At 42.9% G+C, this 19,066-nt stretch overlaps 1 protein-coding gene across 6 annotated transcripts; it reads left to right on the forward strand.

The window, feature by feature from the left end:
- The first annotated feature begins 1,868 nt into the window (after positions 1-1,868).
- Positions 1,869-16,093, forward strand: LOC120754369 (SERTA domain-containing protein 2-like). 6 transcript variants are annotated; one of them, XM_040067853.2, is made up of 5 exons: positions 1,907-2,006; positions 3,469-3,575; positions 3,784-3,882; positions 4,878-4,996; positions 12,541-16,085. In XM_040067853.2, exon 5 carries the CDS (start codon positions 12,545-12,547, stop codon positions 13,394-13,396), a length of 852 nt encoding a protein of 283 aa, XP_039923787.1. In that variant the 5' UTR covers positions 1,907-2,006; positions 3,469-3,575; positions 3,784-3,882; positions 4,878-4,996; positions 12,541-12,544; the 3' UTR covers positions 13,397-16,085. The 6 variants fall into 6 exon arrangements, with proteins under 6 accessions (XP_039923785.1, XP_039923790.1, XP_039923787.1 ...); XM_040067851.2 differs by lacking the exon at positions 3,469-3,575 and having other exon boundaries at positions 1,869-2,006; positions 12,541-16,092; XM_040067852.2 differs by lacking the exons at positions 1,907-2,006; positions 3,469-3,575 and adding an exon at positions 2,335-3,294 and having other exon boundaries at positions 12,541-16,091.
- Positions 16,094-19,066: the final 2,973 nt, after the last annotated feature.

Below are 19,066 nucleotides of genomic sequence, written 5' to 3' on the forward strand. Positions count from 1 at the left end.
TCTACTGGTGCTGCAGGGCTGCCCAGAGGTCACAGACTTTTGGCCAGCAAGGGTCAAGTCTGCAAAGCCTCATCTTGGCTCAAGCTATGGGGACACTGGTGGTACTGCTAGTTAAACTGCCCCTTTATATTCTGTACTAGACATAAGGATTCCAGACCTGTCCCTTTTGCACCAGCTACCTTTGTGTGCCTATCCTGTGTCTATTCCTTGGAGATAATCCCGAGCATATGGCAGGGGTCGGTCCTGGTGCAATCCTCCTGGTTGTCCCTGGCTGACTTTAGCAGACAGAAGACTCCTGAACATCTCGGAGTTACTCCTTCACATAAGTTACAGTGCGTGGTGGGAAGAAAGTGTTCTGGGGGAAATATTTGGTCCACTCCTCCCCCTCAGTGCTGACACTTACACTTGGTGCAGCAGATGGACCATGGGGGTCGGGGTGTCACCCCTCAGCCATTCGGGGAGGTGACACAGCTCTGGCAGCGTGTCAAAAAGGATTCATTAGTGCTTCTCATGGCAGCACTCGCTCCCCTTCTGTGCTCCATGACCCCCAGCAGTGAGGTCAGAACACAGCTGTGGCTGCGAAATTGGGGGCATCACGCTGCAGGAGAGGGGGTCCTGGAGACACTGTCCCCTCGTCAGCGAGGGACCCACGGGGTTCAGCTCCAGCTTTCCGTCTGCCCTTCGCTCCTGCATTTGTGTCAGGCTTTGCACACTCCTACCCCTTCACGAGTGCCCAGCAGGAGACACAAGGGTTAAAATCTGTTGGACCTGAGGGTTTAAAAGAAAAAATCTCCTTTGCTGAATAAACACAAAAAGCAGCTGATCTTTTATCGAAGTTGTAGTGTATCTCCACCAGACAACTGCAAATGTTTCTGTAGTATTTATGAGACCAACATGGAATTGTGTGTGTGAACTTGGTCGGTGCTCACCGTCAGTGTAGGAACCCATCTGCAGATGTCCTTGAGTTTGTTCGGTTTTAATGTCCTAGAGCTTGTCCCTTTCAGAGATGGGTTTAGATCAAGAAGCTTTTTGGGGAGGCATCAGGTAACAAACCCATGGCAGGGTTTGACAAAGGATCAAAATCGATCCTTACAAATACTTCAATGTCAGATTTTGAAATCTGGTTTGTACACACTCGTGCCAATGTAACTTGATTACGCAAATCCCGTGAAAAGCAAATACGAGGTTTGAGCATGGCCAAAACCACCTCATCTTTGAAGAGGAAAAAAAAAAAAAAAAAAAAAAATCAAGTGAATATTCATGGGAGTATTGTGCAATGTTTGACGTAGTTCTAGGGCTGGTCGGGAGACGTGTGCGCCTCGTTTCCCAACAACCCTGGCACCGGGCGTTGTAGGAAAGCTGCTCTGGGCGTGCCTTTTGCTGAAATTTGGTAGTTTTGGTCACAGACGGACTGCGAGTTTATACAAAAAAGAAAGGGGGGCGGGGGGGAGCGGGGGTGTTTATGGGCTAGGGTCCGGGCCGGACGGTGGCTCCGCGCTGGTTTCATGGCGCAAAGTCCCGCAGTAGCGGCGGCCGGAGCAGTGCAGCGCGGGTCCGAGCCGAGCCCGGCCCGGCCGCTCCGCCATCACCGGCAGCGCGGGCGGGGCCGGCCCCCGAGCGCCGCGCCGGGGGACGCGGGACTCGGCGGCGCCCGCGTTCTCATTGGGCGAGGCGGGCGCGCTGCCCCGCCCCCTAGGCTCTCCCGGCTCTCTCATTGGGCCGCGCCGCGGGGCCAGCCGTAGCCCCGCCCCTCAGGCTCGCCGGCCAGTTAGAAAATGGTTGCCGGGCAGGTTGAAAGGGCCGCTGACCAATGGGAGGGCGGGCAGCTGGCGCGCGCGGCACACGCGGAGCCCCCCCCCGCGGGAGCGGCGGGAAGGGCGGAGCCGAGGCCGCCGGGACCCGGCGGGGGTGGCGCTGCCTCCGCCTCCTCCCGGCCCGAGTCCCAGCCCCGCCGGAGGGAGGGAGCTCGGCCGGCTGCGAAGGAGCGGGGGTTCCGCTGCTCCCAGGTGGGGCGCCGGTCGGGAGGCGGCGGGAGGGCGCGGGGCTGGGAGCCGGGAGCAGGGGGCAGGGGGAGGGCAGCGGCGGCCGCGGGGTGACGGCCGAGCACGGCGGGAGGCCGAGGCGGGGGCGGCGGGAGCCCCGGCAGGGCGGCGGGGGGCCCTGCCGGTGAGGGCTGGAGGGGCGCCCGGCGGGGCGGTGGGCGAGGAGGGGACGGCGGGCCCCGGTGCGGTGCGGAGGGACGGCGGCCCCAGGGAGCTGGGCTGGGGCCAGGGGCACGGCGGGGCCGGGGTGCGGGTACGGCGGCCTCGGGGAGCCGGGCCGGGCGCAGGGGGAGCGCCCGGAGCGCGCCCGGCGGTGGAAGTTGTTCGCGCAGTTATAATTAGCCCGGCCGGGGTCTGAGCGAGCCGGGCGGAGGAAGGGGGAGGAGTGTAACTTTTCGCAGCTCGGGAAGCCCAAGGTTGTCTCTGGTTACCGCTGCCCACGGCCGCGGAGGGGGGGCGGGACGCCCGCAGGAAGCACCGACGCTCCTTCCACAAAGGCCAAATGGTGGCAGGAGCCGCGGGAGGGCGGCAGGAAAGGGCTTTCCCTGAATCCCAGCGGTTCCATCCTGGTACTACTGGTCGCTGCCGCTTGGTAGTTGCGACTTACGTGTGAGCTGCAGTTACATCTTTAATAGTAGGTTTTGTTCGGCGTAGTAAGCTTGTGTTAGTCTGGGCTACGAGCAGGTGGATAGGACTGGAGGAGCATTGGGCTTTATGCATATTGCAGATTAAACTCGCAAATAGATGCAGTTAATAATTTCTGCCCTAGTTAGGCCTGGAATTTTTCAAACTGTGTTGGAATGCTCGTTTCTGTGTAGTAGTTTTCCACTTAATTTTTGATGTGGCTAAAATTCCATCGTTCAGGCAGCTAACTGCAATGTGGGAAATACCATTAACATTGAAATGATGCTATAATCTCAAAATTCTAAAGTGACCCCTAAACATGTACTGCTAAGAAGGGAGGACAAAAAGTAATCCACTAGAGATATCATTCGTAGGGGTTTGCAGCTATTCTGTGTCTTCTATTGTTTTGGTTTTTTTTTTTCTAGCAGATTGTAAAAACTAAACCTAATAATCTTGGTTCTGTACTTCTTCCTGACACTCAACCCAGTGTGAAATCATACAGGGCAAAAGTCAAAACCTCCACAGTTTTCTCTGCAGGAATCCTTTGAAGTATCTAATACAGAAATTAAATTTGAAAACTTCTTGACTTCATCTCCTTCTAGCAAAATATTGGACTTCTAAAACACAAGTAACAGTACTGTTTTTTTTTATCTAGTGCTTCTAATTTTGTTGGGTTTGGGGTGTTTTAGCTAAGGCGCTAAAATCTAAAATTTTTCAACATTTTACTATGCTTGTTAGCTTTGTGAAGTTGTTTTAGAGTTAAAGAATCCTAAAATTCTAAAGCACTTGTTTTTATATTCAGTGTATAGAGAATGCACTGACTGCACACCTCTCCCTGTGACCTAACGAGTACACTTGATTGAACCACAGTAGTGACCATCTGAAGTGCTGCTGTTTCAGAACAAATAGGTTATGAATCTTCATTTGGCTCTTTCTTTGGGGCTTTTTTTTTTTTTTTTTTTTAATTTATTTACAAGATAGCATGGATATCACTATACTGGGAAAGAAGTCAGCTTCTAGGAGGAGGAGGGAGATGTTAATGTGTTTGTTGCTGTGGGTTAGATTTGGCTTGCTTAGGTCACGGGCATTTTACTGCTGTTTTACTGCATCTTTACAGTTCCGAGGTTCTGTAAGCGGAGGAGCCCTTTGGTAGCATCAGGCTATGAGTTGCTATGTAAGATGAACTGTAGGCGTTTACTTGCCCGTCTGTCTGAATGTAAGACTGCCTTTCACTATGTATTATTTTAAGATTTGTGAAATAATGTATGAACTCTTGATTTTTGATCACAAGGCCTGTGTTTATCTGGGTAGTACTGATCCTTGCTCCTGCGGTGCATTTGTGAAGCGGTTTGCCGTAGCTGGGTCAGGTGTCTGTGTATGTGATGTGCACAAACAGGCATGTCACATCCCATCCTGGCTGCAGGCTGTTAGCCCCTGCAAGGGCTTTAATTCTTGGAATTCATAGCTTTGATTCTCCAGGTGGAGGTGAGACCTCAAGAGCATGGATCGTGCAATTCCCTCCACAATTCCTAGCCTAGTCCATAGTTTACTGTCACTTCAGCCTTTTCCCATTTCCCAGTTTCCAATGCCTTGAGCTAATCCATGATTTAATCCATGTGGTCTCTAGCCATACTGCAGATGTTGCTGTATCAGGGGTTTGGTGGAAATGGTGCCACACTGAACATCAGACACAATCATAGGACGCCTTGTCAGCTGTCTTCTCATACTGGTTTTGTGTGTGCTGAGAAAGAAGAAAGTTGGGGAATTAAATAAAAATCTAACTGCTTTTGCATCCTGTAAGCTTTAGGAGATAAATCTGAAATGTAGTTCTTCACAATACATGGTATTCTCTCTCCTGATTATGTAATTTTGGAGATGATAACAATTGTAAATTGATGTTCAGTAACCTGAGGAAGTAGCAGTGCCAGTCCTTATCTAAAGCCTAACACTTAGAGGATCAGCATTCTGTAATACTCATTTATGACAGATAATTCACATTTTATGTGCTCACAGGTGAAGCTGTTAGGTCCTCTTATTTCAGTGTATTCTTGAATTTTAGGGGGTTTTACCCATATTTATCTGCTTTAATAGAATTTAGCACAAATAATTTTAAAAGTTGTATTGAATTATGTGTGCTTAATACTTCTGGTTTAAAAAAATAAAACCCACCACATAATAATTAAATACTCTGGTTTTGTTTTTCCTCTTAAGTCGCATCATCCTACCTCGGTGGATGTCTTGGCCTCTGGGATAGTTCAAGACTCTTGGATGACCACACTTTATGCAAAATCCAGAATCTTCCTGCCTGGACTCCTTTCTGTTTTCTAAGGGTAACTACGTGCATGATTTTATGAAATTGTATCATGTGTGCATTGGGCATGTTCTAATAATGGGCTGCAGATGTTATTTGTGGATTAGAATGGTAAACTGAAATATATCTTTTAAAAATGGGATATGTAATATAAAGTGAGGTAAAAACTCTTTGGTTGGAGTGTTTTGAACTTCCATTACTGTTTTTTCCTGCATAAGGGGGAATTATTACTAAGCAATAAAGAATATTGCCTTAAGATCATGTTTTTCTTGGAAATTGCTTAACTAAGATTTGAATCTAATGGCAAGATCCACTGTTCAGCTGCTAAAATTGAGTGTTGCAATTTTGTCTTGTGAGAAGGTGGGACTTTAGATACTATGAAGTAAAGTTGTGTACTACAGGAGAACATTTAATGATTTCTGATTTGGTTACTGAAAGAATAAATGCACAGTCTTCTATCAGGAAAAGAGGGTTTTGTTCCTGTCTGCTTTTACTGTTAATGGTCCATTTTTTTCTGTTAAAGTGTGGGCATGCCAATTTTTAATATTTAATAAGCTATAACTTCCTTTATTAGTAGATCTTTTAGATCACTGTAACCCTAAAACATGTGTCAGTGTTATGTAGGTGAATGCACGTAAAATCTCTGTTTGAAGCAAATACGGGATTGAGAACTGTTCAGTTGACTAGAACAAGCTGTGAAGAGGTCTGTCATTGCATTTGCAGCTCTGATGATCCTTTGTCTCTCCAATGAGATGCTTAGGTAGAACCACGGTTGTTATGTTCTTGGTGTTTCCTTTATGAGTCTTTATGTTCTCATTTAATTATAGTCTAGTTTTACTATGGGAGTTTCTAGGTTTAGTAACTCTTGATCATGTATTAGCTTTTGCCAGCTAGTATTAATTCTTAGTTTAAATGATTTCAGGCCCTTCTTCCACTAAAATAAAAAAAATCCACCCAAAATCCCTGGAAAAAAAAAAGTTGCTGAATGCACTCTCATTAAATATATACACATGAGCTTTATTAATAAATGTGGAACAAGATTCACAAGTGACAGACAAGAGTGATAGTAGTTTAGCTTGGGTTTTTTTTAAGAATGGAAGTTTCTCTCTACTAAGTGCTGGAACCCACTTGTTTTAGCTGTAGAAGGTACAGATCCTAACAGAGGAGTTCCTTCTCCAGAGTGAAATGCCATGCTCTGAAACTTACATAGTTTGTAAAGCAAAGCTCTTATCAGTGCTTTGTGAAATGAAATGGGAGTAAGGAACTTAGGAAGATGTCCTTAAGTGCAGGAATTTTCCAGATCCCAGTAGACATAACATAAGCAGGTTGTTGTGGGGGGGTTTCAAACTAACTTTTAAATCAAGGTAAAACTTACTTCCAAGTGCTTCCTAAACACCATTTCATCTCCTAAAATATTTGTGTATGTTACAGGTTTATTTTCTACTTCCACACATAGTGAATGACAGTGGGAACATTATTAATTCCAGAATAATTCTGTGCTAAACTTAGTCTTCCTCTCATTCCTTTCCTGTACCTAATGAATGCTATTCAGGCTAGTCTTACTTTCAAAAATGTGGGGAAATCCTTAGGTGTGGGGTTTTTCTCTCTTTTGTTTTCAGGGTTGGTGTGCGCGTTTGTTTGTTGTTTTTGTTGAGGTTTCTTGAGTCTGAACAGTAGCTATCTTGGTTCTGTGATCCAGTTGCTTTGTACCAGATGGTGGGTGTGTTACAGATCAGGATTTGTTGACCAAAAAGTTGACATTAAGTCTGTCTTTGAGCAGCTGTTTTCTGGTAGTTTCTGACTCTTGTGAAGTTGTTGCATAGGAGTTTAGGTATGGGAGTAAGCTGGTAGGACTGCGCTCCTCCCTGTATGCACACTTTTAGTCACTTGTGCCTTCTCCAGCAGTTACTCATCTTGGCTAAACTGGGGCAGTGCTGGGGGGGGGGTGGGGAGCCAATGGATTTAAACACACTTTTGTATATTTGGAAGTATCTTCAGGTTTGAACTGCTTTTTACTTTGGTTTTTTCTATGGGGTTTAGTCCTTCCTTCACTTTCTCTGGGTAACAGCAGAGATGTGGTGTAGGGATCTCCAGCACTTGCTGGGCACACCAGATCAGAGATGTTCTGTGTGCTCTGACAGCTTACACCGTTATGTAAGGCATGTCCAAGTGATCAGCACTAAGCCTGGATGGGAGGAAGGGATTTGTGCTGTGTCTGTTAACTGCACCTTCATCCTTTCCATTTTCTTGTGCACTTTCTTCTGTGTGAAGTACAAGCCAATAGCCAGTCCAGCACTTAATTAAAACTGCTCATGAAGTTGTGTTGCCTAAAAATGTGTGTCAGGTAGGGGAAGGATTATAGTTAAAAATAATGTGCAGAATAATCGAATCATTCTGGGAAACAGCCGTAACTCTTGGGGTGTTTGTCTTCCTTTGCACTTCTGCAGATAGTTGTGTGCTTGTGAGATGTGTCCGTGGAAGAGAGGGGAGAGCAGAACACCAGGTTATCAGCCAGCCTTGGTCAGTCACTAACACAAGTCTACAGCACAGGGAGAGTTTGTTTTTACTCTTTTGTTTGTTTTGCACAGTCTGTTTTTACTCTTACATGGTTTCTACACTTACGAGACAAAGGAGAGTTTGAGAGGGAATTGCCCAAATTACAACAGCAAGGAGCCTCTAATTTTGATTTTAATTCTTCAGTTGCATTACTGCGAACTGGAAAGGCAGCTTTCACTCATGAGGTGCTTACACACCTGCAAAGCTGGTATTTTTTTCCTCTAAGAAAAAGTAGTATTTCACTTTGAGACAGTCTTGGGCTGAAAAATGCAGCAGTGTGGCTGTACAGAAAGGATCAAGCAAGTTTGAATTTAATAATACTCTAAAAAGGAAAGCCAAAAGGAGCCCCTATGAATTCAGTTATCTTTGCTTGCATAGTGAAGGCCAGGCACTTCATTGATGGTCTTACTATTTAAACATATTTAGTGGTAAATAAATAACTGTTGTGTATTTTAATACAGTGCTTGTTTTGTGCATGAAAAGTTCATATTCAGACCATACTACCCCTGGCAGTTGTGTTTGATACACTCGTTATTTTTGAAGCTCTTCTCTACCGAAAATTAAAGCTCTGTGAGGTCCTGAGTTCTAAACATTGTTTAACTTTTCTCTTTAGTTCTTCCCCCTCATCTTCCAAAAAAGTTTTTAAGTAGTAGTTTGCCCAGATAGAAGTAATTGAAGGTTTTCACATGTTGCATTATTCCTTGAGAGTGTTCCCAGCTGTACTTCCCAACCATGTGTCAGTGGCAGCTGCACAGTCAGACTGTGTGACAGATGGAGCTGAAATGGTGGCACGGGCCCTGTATTGTCCACAACACATCGCAATGTGGATTTTTCTTGGTAGCCTGGAATGTTTCTTCTGAGTAGCTGCACCCTGGCCAGGCCTGTTTGTTTGGTATTGTGTGGATTTGCCAACCAGGGATGTGCCTCTTCCCTCCCAAGTTTTTTCAAACCCCGGTATGGTGTAGGATTACAGTGCTTGGATGCTTCTTCCCATCTTAGCAGGGACGAGTTGCTATGAAATGTCCTCCATGGAGGACTGGAAGGAGCATGCTGGAAGGACAGAATTTCTACATAGACTCCACTGTAGTTCAGTGATGTGAATAGACAGTTTGGTACTCCCAAATACTGAGTTCACTTTGCTTCCTTTTCTCTATATATGAAAAATTATTTTCATTAAAAAAGCATTCTGCCATAAACGGCCTGTGGCTCAGTTCTCATTACTATAATGAGAGAGGATAAGAAAATACCAGGAAAAAAGTTGAGATGTGTTGCTCCTCATTGTTCCTGTTTTTTTTTTTTTCATGACAAAAGCTTCTGAAATAGATCATCTGGATGGAAAAAAAAATCTGTTGTGGAACTTTTTTGATTTCAAGAATAGGGTGACTTAGAGCTTGCTGCTTTTATAATTTAACAGCTATGTACAGACCTCGCATTTGAAGTTGGCACAAACTTTTAATTTTTATTCAGTTTATTTACTTACAAATTAGAGAATTATCAGATTGGCACATCCCAAAATCCAGTTAGTTGATCCAATATTTTGAGATGTGAGTAGGTTCCTGGAATTAGGTTGGAGTAAGGAGAGCACAGTTTCTGGAGACTCTGCTTTAGTGTGCCCAGATTTTGCTGCTCTGAGCAGGCAGCTGGGGGTCTGTGTGTGCACGGCTGCTTGTTTGCCCTGCTACCAAAAACTGAAGTGGAATAAGCTGTGCATAATTAAATAATGCCATCAGCATCCTCTGCTGTAAAGTAATGCTGCAAAAGAGAGCATCTGACCGAATTTTGTGTTTGGGATGAGGTGTCAATATGCAGTGCTACAGAAGAACAAGCTACTTAGAAAATACACTGTAGTTTGTTAAGGATCTGATCCCGCCAGAAATTCTTGTGTTAGAAAGTAAAGCAAAAGGCCTGATAAAATGTAGATTAGCTGCTAACAAAGGGGCTTTGTGTCTTTTGTAGGTCAGCAGCTGAGTGTGTTTGACAAGAACTGAAATTTAATGTCTCCTGTAGCAACCATGACACTAGTCATTTTTAAATCCACTGTACCAATGGTACTCTGGTTTTTATTAGCCTTTTCCAAATTTTTGTGTAAGCTCCAAAGTCATCTATCTCCTGGAGGGAGAGTAGGGAATCTTTCCTGTTAGGAAATAAATCAGTGTTAGACAGAATTTCTAAAAGGTAAGGTGGTGCTACGTTTGTTTATTTTAAAAACACATCTTGAGAGTAGGGAGTATGTTAAGTAGAAACATTTTGAAGCTGGAGCAAATAGTGTTTCTTGCAATTCATTTTTATAGTCAAGTGCTGTCATGCTTAAGCATTGTTACATATTTCTAAAATGCTCTGGGACAAATTTTATGAAGGCAATTTGAGGAATGAAGAGAGGGGTGTCTGCCTGTATGAGCATAAAGTATTTAGTTTAACTAGACTGCTGGTTGAACTGAAAAGTAAAACATGTCATATTAAGTTGTTTTTGTGAAATTATATGTCCTTGCATGTCATAGTCTGCTTGCTCTTTAAACTTAAATACTAGCACGTTTTTGAGACATTAGGAATTAATTTATATAATTCAAAGAGATAAGACTATTATGTCCTAGATGTCTAACAGAGTATAAATTTGTATGTTAAAAAAAATACTAAAAGCAGTAAATTATCAAAACCAAGCGTTCTGAATGTATGAAATGTCAGAATTGTTGTTTCCTGCGTGGTCATAACTTCCTTCCCTTATGGGTGCAAATTTTGGTCGGTTTAATTAATTGAGAGAAAAAAACCAACCAACCACACAACCCCCACTAAGTGTGCAGTGCATGGGAATGATGGTGCTTAGTGAAGAAACAGCTATTATGATGCATAATTTTTTGTTCTTGTGGTGATGCTATGAGGTAATGCGTGAGGTAGTACACAACATTTAAATGCTAGTTAAAATGGAGAGTTCACCATTTTATTGAGTTTTGGATTTGCATAAATGATTGTCTTCATGACAAGAGTTGGTATATTTAGCAACGGTCTGCTTGTCCTGCATAAATGAGATTTTCCATGGATTGTGTCAAAAATGATCAGTTACTGACAATATTGTCAGTAGTTTGAGGATCCTTGACACACAGGCACACACTGCCTCCCCAGAATACTTTGTTACTGTATTTTGTGCCTGAACTTTGTATCCCTATTTGTTCTGATTTTGTTGTAATGGAGTGCTCAGCACTGGCTGGGTGTGTTTGCTCTTAATGGGGTGCCGGAGCGGGAGAGCGATACATGATCAGTGTGGGAAGATGACCCAGGTGAACAGGCATGCCACATCCAGACACCTTCTGGTTTTTAAAGAGATTCAGCTGCTGCTGTTTAGCAGAAAAACTTTGCAGAAGAGCTGAGTTCCAAAGTTAAAAAATTGCAGCAGTAGTAAAACTACAAGTAATTAAAGTATTTTGCTGTTTCAAGACTGACTACGTTCATGAACTGAAGATAGACCAGACTACTCCCTGCTAAGTAAAAATGCAGTCCTAGGACAAGTTGAATTTCATCCTGATACGTCCTTAAAACAAAAGTATGAACTGTTGAGAAGTCTGACACCTAAAGTCCTGTAGCAGCTGTCTGTTTTCTCTCATGAGTCTTGCTGTGGAGGATGCACTGCTTGCTTGTTTTCTGTTCTTCCAGCGGAGCCGAGTTCTCCAACAGCCTTGTCTGGGCAGATGGATGTAGGCATGGAGCCCTGCCATGCTCCCTGCAATCTGGAGAAATCCTGAAAGTAAAAGAGGCTTTATCCTGCTGCCTTCTCCTTGTCCCCAAAAGTCTAGCAACAGGCTAGCAGCTGGCAGCTGCGGCCATCAGCTGAGCTATTGCTGGCAGCATCCAGTGCTCACATGAAAAGGAAGTTGGGAGGCCCTCGGCAGCGTGCAGGGTCTGGATCATTGTGCCTGAAGGATCTGCCCTTAATCTGCCACTGGTGTCTGATTTATGATTGCTTAATTTTTTTTAATAGTTTGAGAACAAGGTGTCTGTATTCATGGAGTCTTTAGGATATGTGTAACTTAAGATTTTACCAGGGTTTTCTGTGCAGAGTATACTCATTTTCTGTGTTTATATGAGTGATTGCGTAGGACTTTTTGTCGCTAATAAAACTCTTTAGACTTGGGATGGTAAATGCAAAGTACCCAAGCAGGTATTTGTTTGGATCACTTATATTTTAGATGTGTCTGTCTACAGGATTTTGTACCACATTGTTCTAGACCTACTTTATGTCAGTGCAAGAGCACACAAAGCAGAATGAAAGCAACTAAACTCTTAATTTTTTTCCTAACTATTTTACCAAAATTGGTCACCTTTAAAATGCTGTTGGATAGCTTCCTGCCTGATGTTCTTAGTGTGGAGTCAGTAGCCGGTTGTGAGCCATCAGCCTTGAGCACTCGTTGTCTGTCTGTGAGCTCACTGGCCCAGCCAGATTTCCTCCCACATTTAACCAAACTATGGAGCTGTGGAATGGATAAAGGATCCCATGGGGGGGTCTGCTGTTGGTCTTGTTGTAAAACAGTTTTGGGTCACCAAAGAAAAAAAAGAGAAGAATCAGTCCTACACAGAGTTCTCAGAGACACTGAACAATAAATTAGAATGCCTTAATGAGATCAAAATGGGTGTTGAAAACTAGCTTCAAGTCTTACTTGCTGTACCTAAGAATGAATGTTAAAATAAAATTTATGAAATACTTTGTAGAGTTGTTTGATCCTTAATATAAGCATCTATTTTATTCATGTGGACAGTCAGTTACACTTAGAAGTATATAGCTTTTTAAAAGAAGAGTTAATATATTTCATCCATGTTTCCTGTTTAGAAAAGAAGTTGCCATGAAACAGCATAGCTGGAAATTGCATCTTTTCAATTGAATTATTATTGTGTAGGATTTGTTTCAGTCTCTTGATGTTCTGTGACATCAAAAGTTTCAGCTAACCAATACATCGTACACTACATGATTAATTGTCTATTGGGCCTGCCCAAGGTTAATTCATAATTTTTGTCTTCCAGGTTCATGTTGGGGAGAGGCCTAAAGCGCAAGCTGAGTGACTATGAGGAGAACATGGCTGGTCTCTCGAGTGCCTTTGATTCCAGTCGAAGTCTGCCCTACCCGCTCAAGAGGCAGCTGGTGCTCAACATGTGCCTCACCAAGTTACAGACGTACAAAATGCTGGTGGAGCCCAACCTGCACCGCTCCGTCCTCATCGCCAACACCGTGCGGCAGATCCAGGAGGAGATGAGGCAAGAGAGCAACCAGCAGCCAGTGAATATCTGCCCTGGCATTGCTCCTGCTTCTCACAGCTACACAGGGATGGAGTCACCTGGGATTTCCCTTCAGTTGCCTTCAGGTGTTGGTCAGCAGGAGTCTCACTGCTGTGACCTGCGGTCTGTAGAAGACCCGATTGAAAACAGCCTGCTGATCGTTTCAGACGACGACATGTCATCTGCTATTTCGTCTATTCTGAAGGATTTAGACTTTGTAGAAGATATAAGCCCACCTACTTGTCTGGTTCCTACTGGAGATGACCAGCCAAAGTTTCCAGAAAATACTGGTCTGAAACTAGAAGATGATAGACAGGATTTGAAGGGAGCTGAATGTGTGTTTGGTTCCTTTGAGATTTCAAATTCAACCAGTTACTTGAAGGATTTGGCAATAGATGACATTTTTGAAGATATTGACACTTCAATGTATGATTCAGACTTCTGTTGCCCTCCCTTGATGCCGCCCAGATCACCGTCTCTTGCTACGGAAGAACCATTGAAAACCTTCCCATCTTGTAATTCTTCCTCAGCAAACAACATTCAGATATGCAGAACAGATCTGAGCGAGTTGGACCACATAATGGAAATTCTGGTTGGATCCTGATACTTGTTTTACCCAAAGACACTTTTAAACTGCCACTTTGATTTGGTTTCAGGATAAAAGCCACTGGAATAGTTGTAAAGAATTCTTTAAAAAGCAAACTAAATAATAATTTGTCCGTAGTAGGATTTTCTAAATAATTCCAAAACTTATAAACCAAAAAAGTGGCAGATTTTTTTTTTTTTTTTTTTTAAAGAAAATTATTTATCAGAACTGTGCAATCATCATTTTCCTTCCAGGGTGTATGTGGAACAATGGGCACACACCCTCATCACCCCTCATGCCTCTTTCAATAAACTTTTTTATGTGCAATTTTTAATTTGACAGAAGAATTTACATGCAAAGCAAATTTCATATGAGGTGGTCTTTTACAAAGCCTCCACTTTATTTTTAATATCAGAGTTTATGCCAAGCTGGCATCTGTCAAGTTGCAGAGTTAGATTGTGTGGATTGCAGACACATTAGAGAGATGGGTATATTTTAAAAATGAGACACGCTTTGCTTTCTTTTGGTCAGAAAAGCAGATCAAGACACTTACCAACAAAGTCTCTTGCATTTTCTAAAGCATTCAGAACTATTTATTTTTGTAAATTTTATAGTCTTTCTACATTTTACTATGTTATTTCATCATAGTTCAAATATAATGGACTTCTAGTTGGATGTGTTTAGCACTACCTCTGAGCTGAAATGCTTTAACTCTTTCCAGTGCTTCATCTGAGACTGCAAATCTTTTTGTTTCTGTTTCTTTCTGGGGGGAAAAGTACTTCTAACTCATTAAGTTGATCCTTTGACAGTGACCTAGCTGATTTGTAAAATCAAGGGTATTCAATGTTTAAAAACTTTTAAGTATTTACAAATTAATTTATATGTAGATTGTGCAATTTAACAATTTTCTGTCAGTATTACGTGCTTAGATTTTGAATAATCTTGGCGTTCTTTAAATTAAAACTTACTATGTACAGGTAGCTTTTTATTCTCTTTTGGAAAACACTGTCCTTCAACCCTGCTTTCACTACAGATTTTAAGATGATTTTTATGTGCAATATTATTTAAAAAGATACACATTTGTATACCTGGCGTTGTGGGAAGAAATGCTTCAAACTTAAAACCTCTAGCACCTTTGGAGGATACTCAGCCAACAATTCTGCATCCTTTCAGAAGCCAAGCTGAGACCACTGAGACCACAGCCCCAGGAGCACCCGTGGGGCTGTGGGGAGTCAGTGCTGGTGCCTCTGTCCCTTCCCTGGGCTTTGGAACCCTGGAGCTGCTGCCCCAGGCCGTCCTGGGTGGGGCAGGGCTGTTTTTATACAGCTACACAAACACCCTGCTCAGCTGGAGGCGAGATTTGCAGTGAGAACTGTTTTTTCCATCAGGCACTTTGGGTTCTGTGTTTCAGCCTGACCCGAGGTCTAGATCGATCCCTGCTATCGTCTTCTGAGTTTCACACTTGCACATTGCTTTTTTGGTTTGGGTTTTGTTATTTTTTTTCCTCCTTTTTTAATTATAAAACTTGGTATTTGAAAGCTGCAGCACCTGTCTTGGAAACTTGCAGTTGTAAAACCTTTGCTTTGGTTTGTTGTATTTTTGGGGTTTTTGTTGTTCTGCTGAGACTTTTTTATGAACGGAGCGTTGGCAGAGGGGAAAAAATGTTGCCTGTGTGTTGCATCTCATAGAAGTTGAAATCCTGGCCCTGTTGAAGGGGCCAGGGTCTCACCTGGTATTTCTAGTCTTAACTGATGCTGTGGCACTCCTACCTTGTGCAGAGATCTCCCTTTTTTTACTGTGACTCTCTTGGTTAACAGTTAGCTGCCGACATAGTTTGGTATCCCAGGCCAATGGAGAACCATTTCAGGTCACATCCTCGCAGCCATCTGGGTTGTTTAGCAACCGAAGGGTATAAATGTATTTATATGCATATATTGTATTGATTCTAATATAAAACTTCTGATCTAAAGCATTTTGAATTGCTGGATAAAGGGATTTGTTTGAAGAGTGTATAACTAGTTCTCGAAGAGGTACAGCTTCAGAATGTACACAGATTGTGCATTGTGTATAGACTACTCTGGCTTTTCCTCAGCCTCTACTTTTGTATTAAAAATATGACTGAATAAATCCTTGAAATATTACGGGCCTTCTGCACTGTGATGAAACAGAGATGCGGTTAAAATGTCTTTAAATTCAGTGATGAGGGATGAAATAAAAAGACTGTATCTAATCTCTTTTTGCATTGAAAGTATGGAATGTTACTATGCAGTAAAGATATTTTGGTATGAAAATTGTATCATATAGCAAATAGTGAACACTTAATAAATCCACTTACCTTGCAGTCTCTACAGAAACAGAAGAGAAGACAACTTGCTTTTCGACATTTCTGTAGTAAAGTTTTTTGTATACTGCAGCAAAAGATTTAACTGTTGGTAGCTCTTTTATCAACAATTCAAAATGCAATTTTTGTACAAGTCCTGGCTACAGAGCTCTGTTTCTAATTGGTTGCTTGTGTCACAGTGCCAAGACCATGAGCTGGTGTGTAATGCAGTTCGGTTATGTTTGGAATTATGTGCAAAGGGAAGTTTAATTTTTAAATATGCACAAACTAATTTTAAAATCCTTCCATGTAAAATGAAGTTAGAGGCTAGTTGTGGTGGACCTATTTATTGTATGTTTGGAAATAAAAGCCACAGTTTTGCATTTAAACCAGTTATATTTTGGAGCCTTCAGTATGTGACTGTGTTAAAAACAAAACATAAAAAAAATCTTTGGCACCTTGCCACCTTTTCTTTGGTCTTACACTCACAAGGACATAACTTTTTCCCTAGGTATTTTTACCTTTTTTCCTTCTCCACATGCCCCCTCTCCCCCATCCTTTGTCCCTAGAAATACTAAACACCTTACTAACTTGTACAGAAATTACACATGCCCCATAACAGGGTTCCAGATGACGTTTCCGTGTATCCTGAAGGATGGTCCTTTAGGGAAGCACCACAGTTTGAGCAGGGTGCCAATCCCTGGGCACTTATGCCTATAATAATAATTCAGACCATTAATAATAATGTCTGGGGTCTTCATGATGTTTGTTCCTCGATTGCTCAGTTGTTGTTGTCTTACACAGCATCTCATCCTCCCAGCCTGGGAGCCTGAGTTTGCAGTTCAGAATTTGGAACCTTCTAACCGTGTTAAACTCATTTACCACAATCCATAGGTTTTCTTTACTTCAGCTATTAATATCCAAGCTGGAGCTTTGCTCTGGCTCGAAGCTTTCACTAGAAAGCACTACACCCTCACACCCCCTTTGTAACCAAAGAAGGGATGGCCTGCAGAGTGTTTTTCCAGCCGGTGGGGCGGGGGATTCCTGCTGGGAGCAGGTGACACGTGTTTTCAGCACTGAGCTGTCCTCTGGGCTTTGTCACAGTGCCCTGTGAGGTGCTCCCAGCCCTGCAGTTCTTGGCGTCCCTTCAGGGGCTGATGTGCCTGCAAGTGAGTGTCACATACAAGTGTCCTTGACACACATAGTGGTGACTCTTCAGACCCTTGTGCTTTGTCAGGCTGGACAAAAGCCCTGCCACGCTGGGCTAGTGAAAGGTGGCTTGTACAAATCAAACCAGCAGCTTCAGGTTTAGAGGTTTCTATCCTTTTCCTGTTGTAGATCTCTAAAATGAGATCCTGACCCTTCTGCAGTAAACTGAAGATTTAAATTGAAGCAGAATTGCCAGTTCCCCTCTTTTTTTAAGTGTTTAAACAGAGATGAACCTCTTTATGTGCCATTTTAAGAATTACATCAAGTTCCCTCCATTTAAAGGGAAAAAAGATGCATAGATTGAGATAGAGCACTCCCCAGCAACTTTCACTGATGAGACTGCAGTGGCTGCTGCTTACTGACTTCCTCCTCCCTTTTTCTTGGAGCCTGCTGACCACAGTGTGAAAAGCACAGGTCTAGAAGGAAAGCAACTGCACAGAAATCCGGTGGTGTGACCACCGTGGCATCAGCTCTTGGACTGACTCATTTCTTAGGAAGCCGGTACGGATGCCGCAGCACAGAGCTGAGCCCGTGTCTGTGGAGCAGAAAACGCTGCCTTTAGAGGGTGTGCTGCAGCTCCGTGTTTAAAGAAAATATTTTTGAAGTTTTCAGAGCAAGCTGAGACTGTTTAAAGGTGGTGTAGGTTTTCAGGCACTCGCATCGATTTTAGCCACGCTGAAAGATCAGAATTTAAAAGCATTCAGGGCAGCACAGCTCAGTGCAGTGCTGCTTCAGACAGCTGGGGAGGTGTGGGTGCTACCCAGAGTGCTCTGTCCAGCTCTGTAATCTGTGTGCTGGAAGTGACACTTTAAAAAACTAATTTTCCAGCACAAGCAACAGTAAAATACACAAAATTAAATAACCTATCCATTAGTTCTGTGAGGAAGATGAGTTACAAATTAGCAGCAAAATTGATTTTGAGCTGTTCAAAATCAATGTTAGAAGTGAGGCATTAAGCTCAGAAGATGCAGAAGTGTGTCTGTGTTTTAATAAAGCAGATGTCTGGGGAAGCTGGAGGATTTCTGGTGTTTCAGGATTTGCCCAGTGTTCACAGGCATCTTGCCTTGATTGAAAAAAGCAAAAAATGTTGCAACTTCATTCCATACATTTTTCCTTCATCAGGGCCTGCTTACTCCACCCAGCAGAGCACTAAGCCAGGCTGTGCTGTGGGAGGCAATTTAGGAGGTTCTCAGACATATTTCAGTAGAAGGAGCAGAAATTTCTTCTCTTTTGAATTTTCCAGAGTGGATCTGGAAAGTTAAACTTGGATCCACAGGGAAAGTTGGGAGTTAATAATTAATTTCAAGGTAGCTCAGTTTTAGCCAAATTCCCTTTGTTGCTTAACTGGAGTAAGAGTACTCCAGGAAGTCCCATTCTTAAAACTATTAAAGCTGATCTTCATTAAAAAAAAAAACAGAGTGCTTTAAATCCTGCAGTGATCTTGCATTTTGAAAAAAACCTTACACCTTTACAAGATTTATTTGTTTTTTCCACTCCATTTTCTGCATGTGCAACCAATGGTGGGCTTATAGTATTGTTAGAAATCATCCTGGAGTCTGACTGTCCCCTTGACTCTTTTAAAAATTATAATAATTTATTGAATTCCACATTTTTGAATATGCACAGAAAAAATTTCAGTCTTTCACAATGAAGTTGGTTTGAGGTGTTTTTTCGGTTTTGGGGTTTTTTTTTTTTTTTTTTTTTGCAAAGGAATGTGTACAACATTCCTTCCACAAAGGAAGCATTTCGGTAATTACACTGCCGATTGGAACTTCGTAAAACTTTGTTCTATGGGTATATTTTCCCTCTAATCCCAGCAGAAGAAAGAGGGAATGCTGAAAGAGAAGTCCTGTCTAGCTCTGCTGTCCAGAACTCCTGCCTCGCTCTCGTCTTCACCTTTTCAAAACCCTAAGCAAATGTCAGAAATCTGCGGTATTTGCTTTCCGCAAACACGGAGTTCAGTAACACGTTTAGTTCATCAAAACTCAGGATTTCACAGCTCAGAGCTCCTAACTAAGATGAGAAACGGTGAAACTCGTAGCTTAAAACCTGCTGAGGCCCCAAGTGGTATCTCCTCTGCTCGGCCCTTCCGGAGCACAGCAGCGGGTTCCTGTGGTGCAGGCGTGCCTCTGGGGACGCAGCGTGCGCTGGCACCCTGG

This window comes from Hirundo rustica, chromosome 6 (assembly GCF_015227805.2).
Source record: "Hirundo rustica isolate bHirRus1 chromosome 6, bHirRus1.pri.v3, whole genome shotgun sequence".
NCBI lineage: Eukaryota > Metazoa > Chordata > Aves > Passeriformes > Hirundinidae > Hirundo > Hirundo rustica.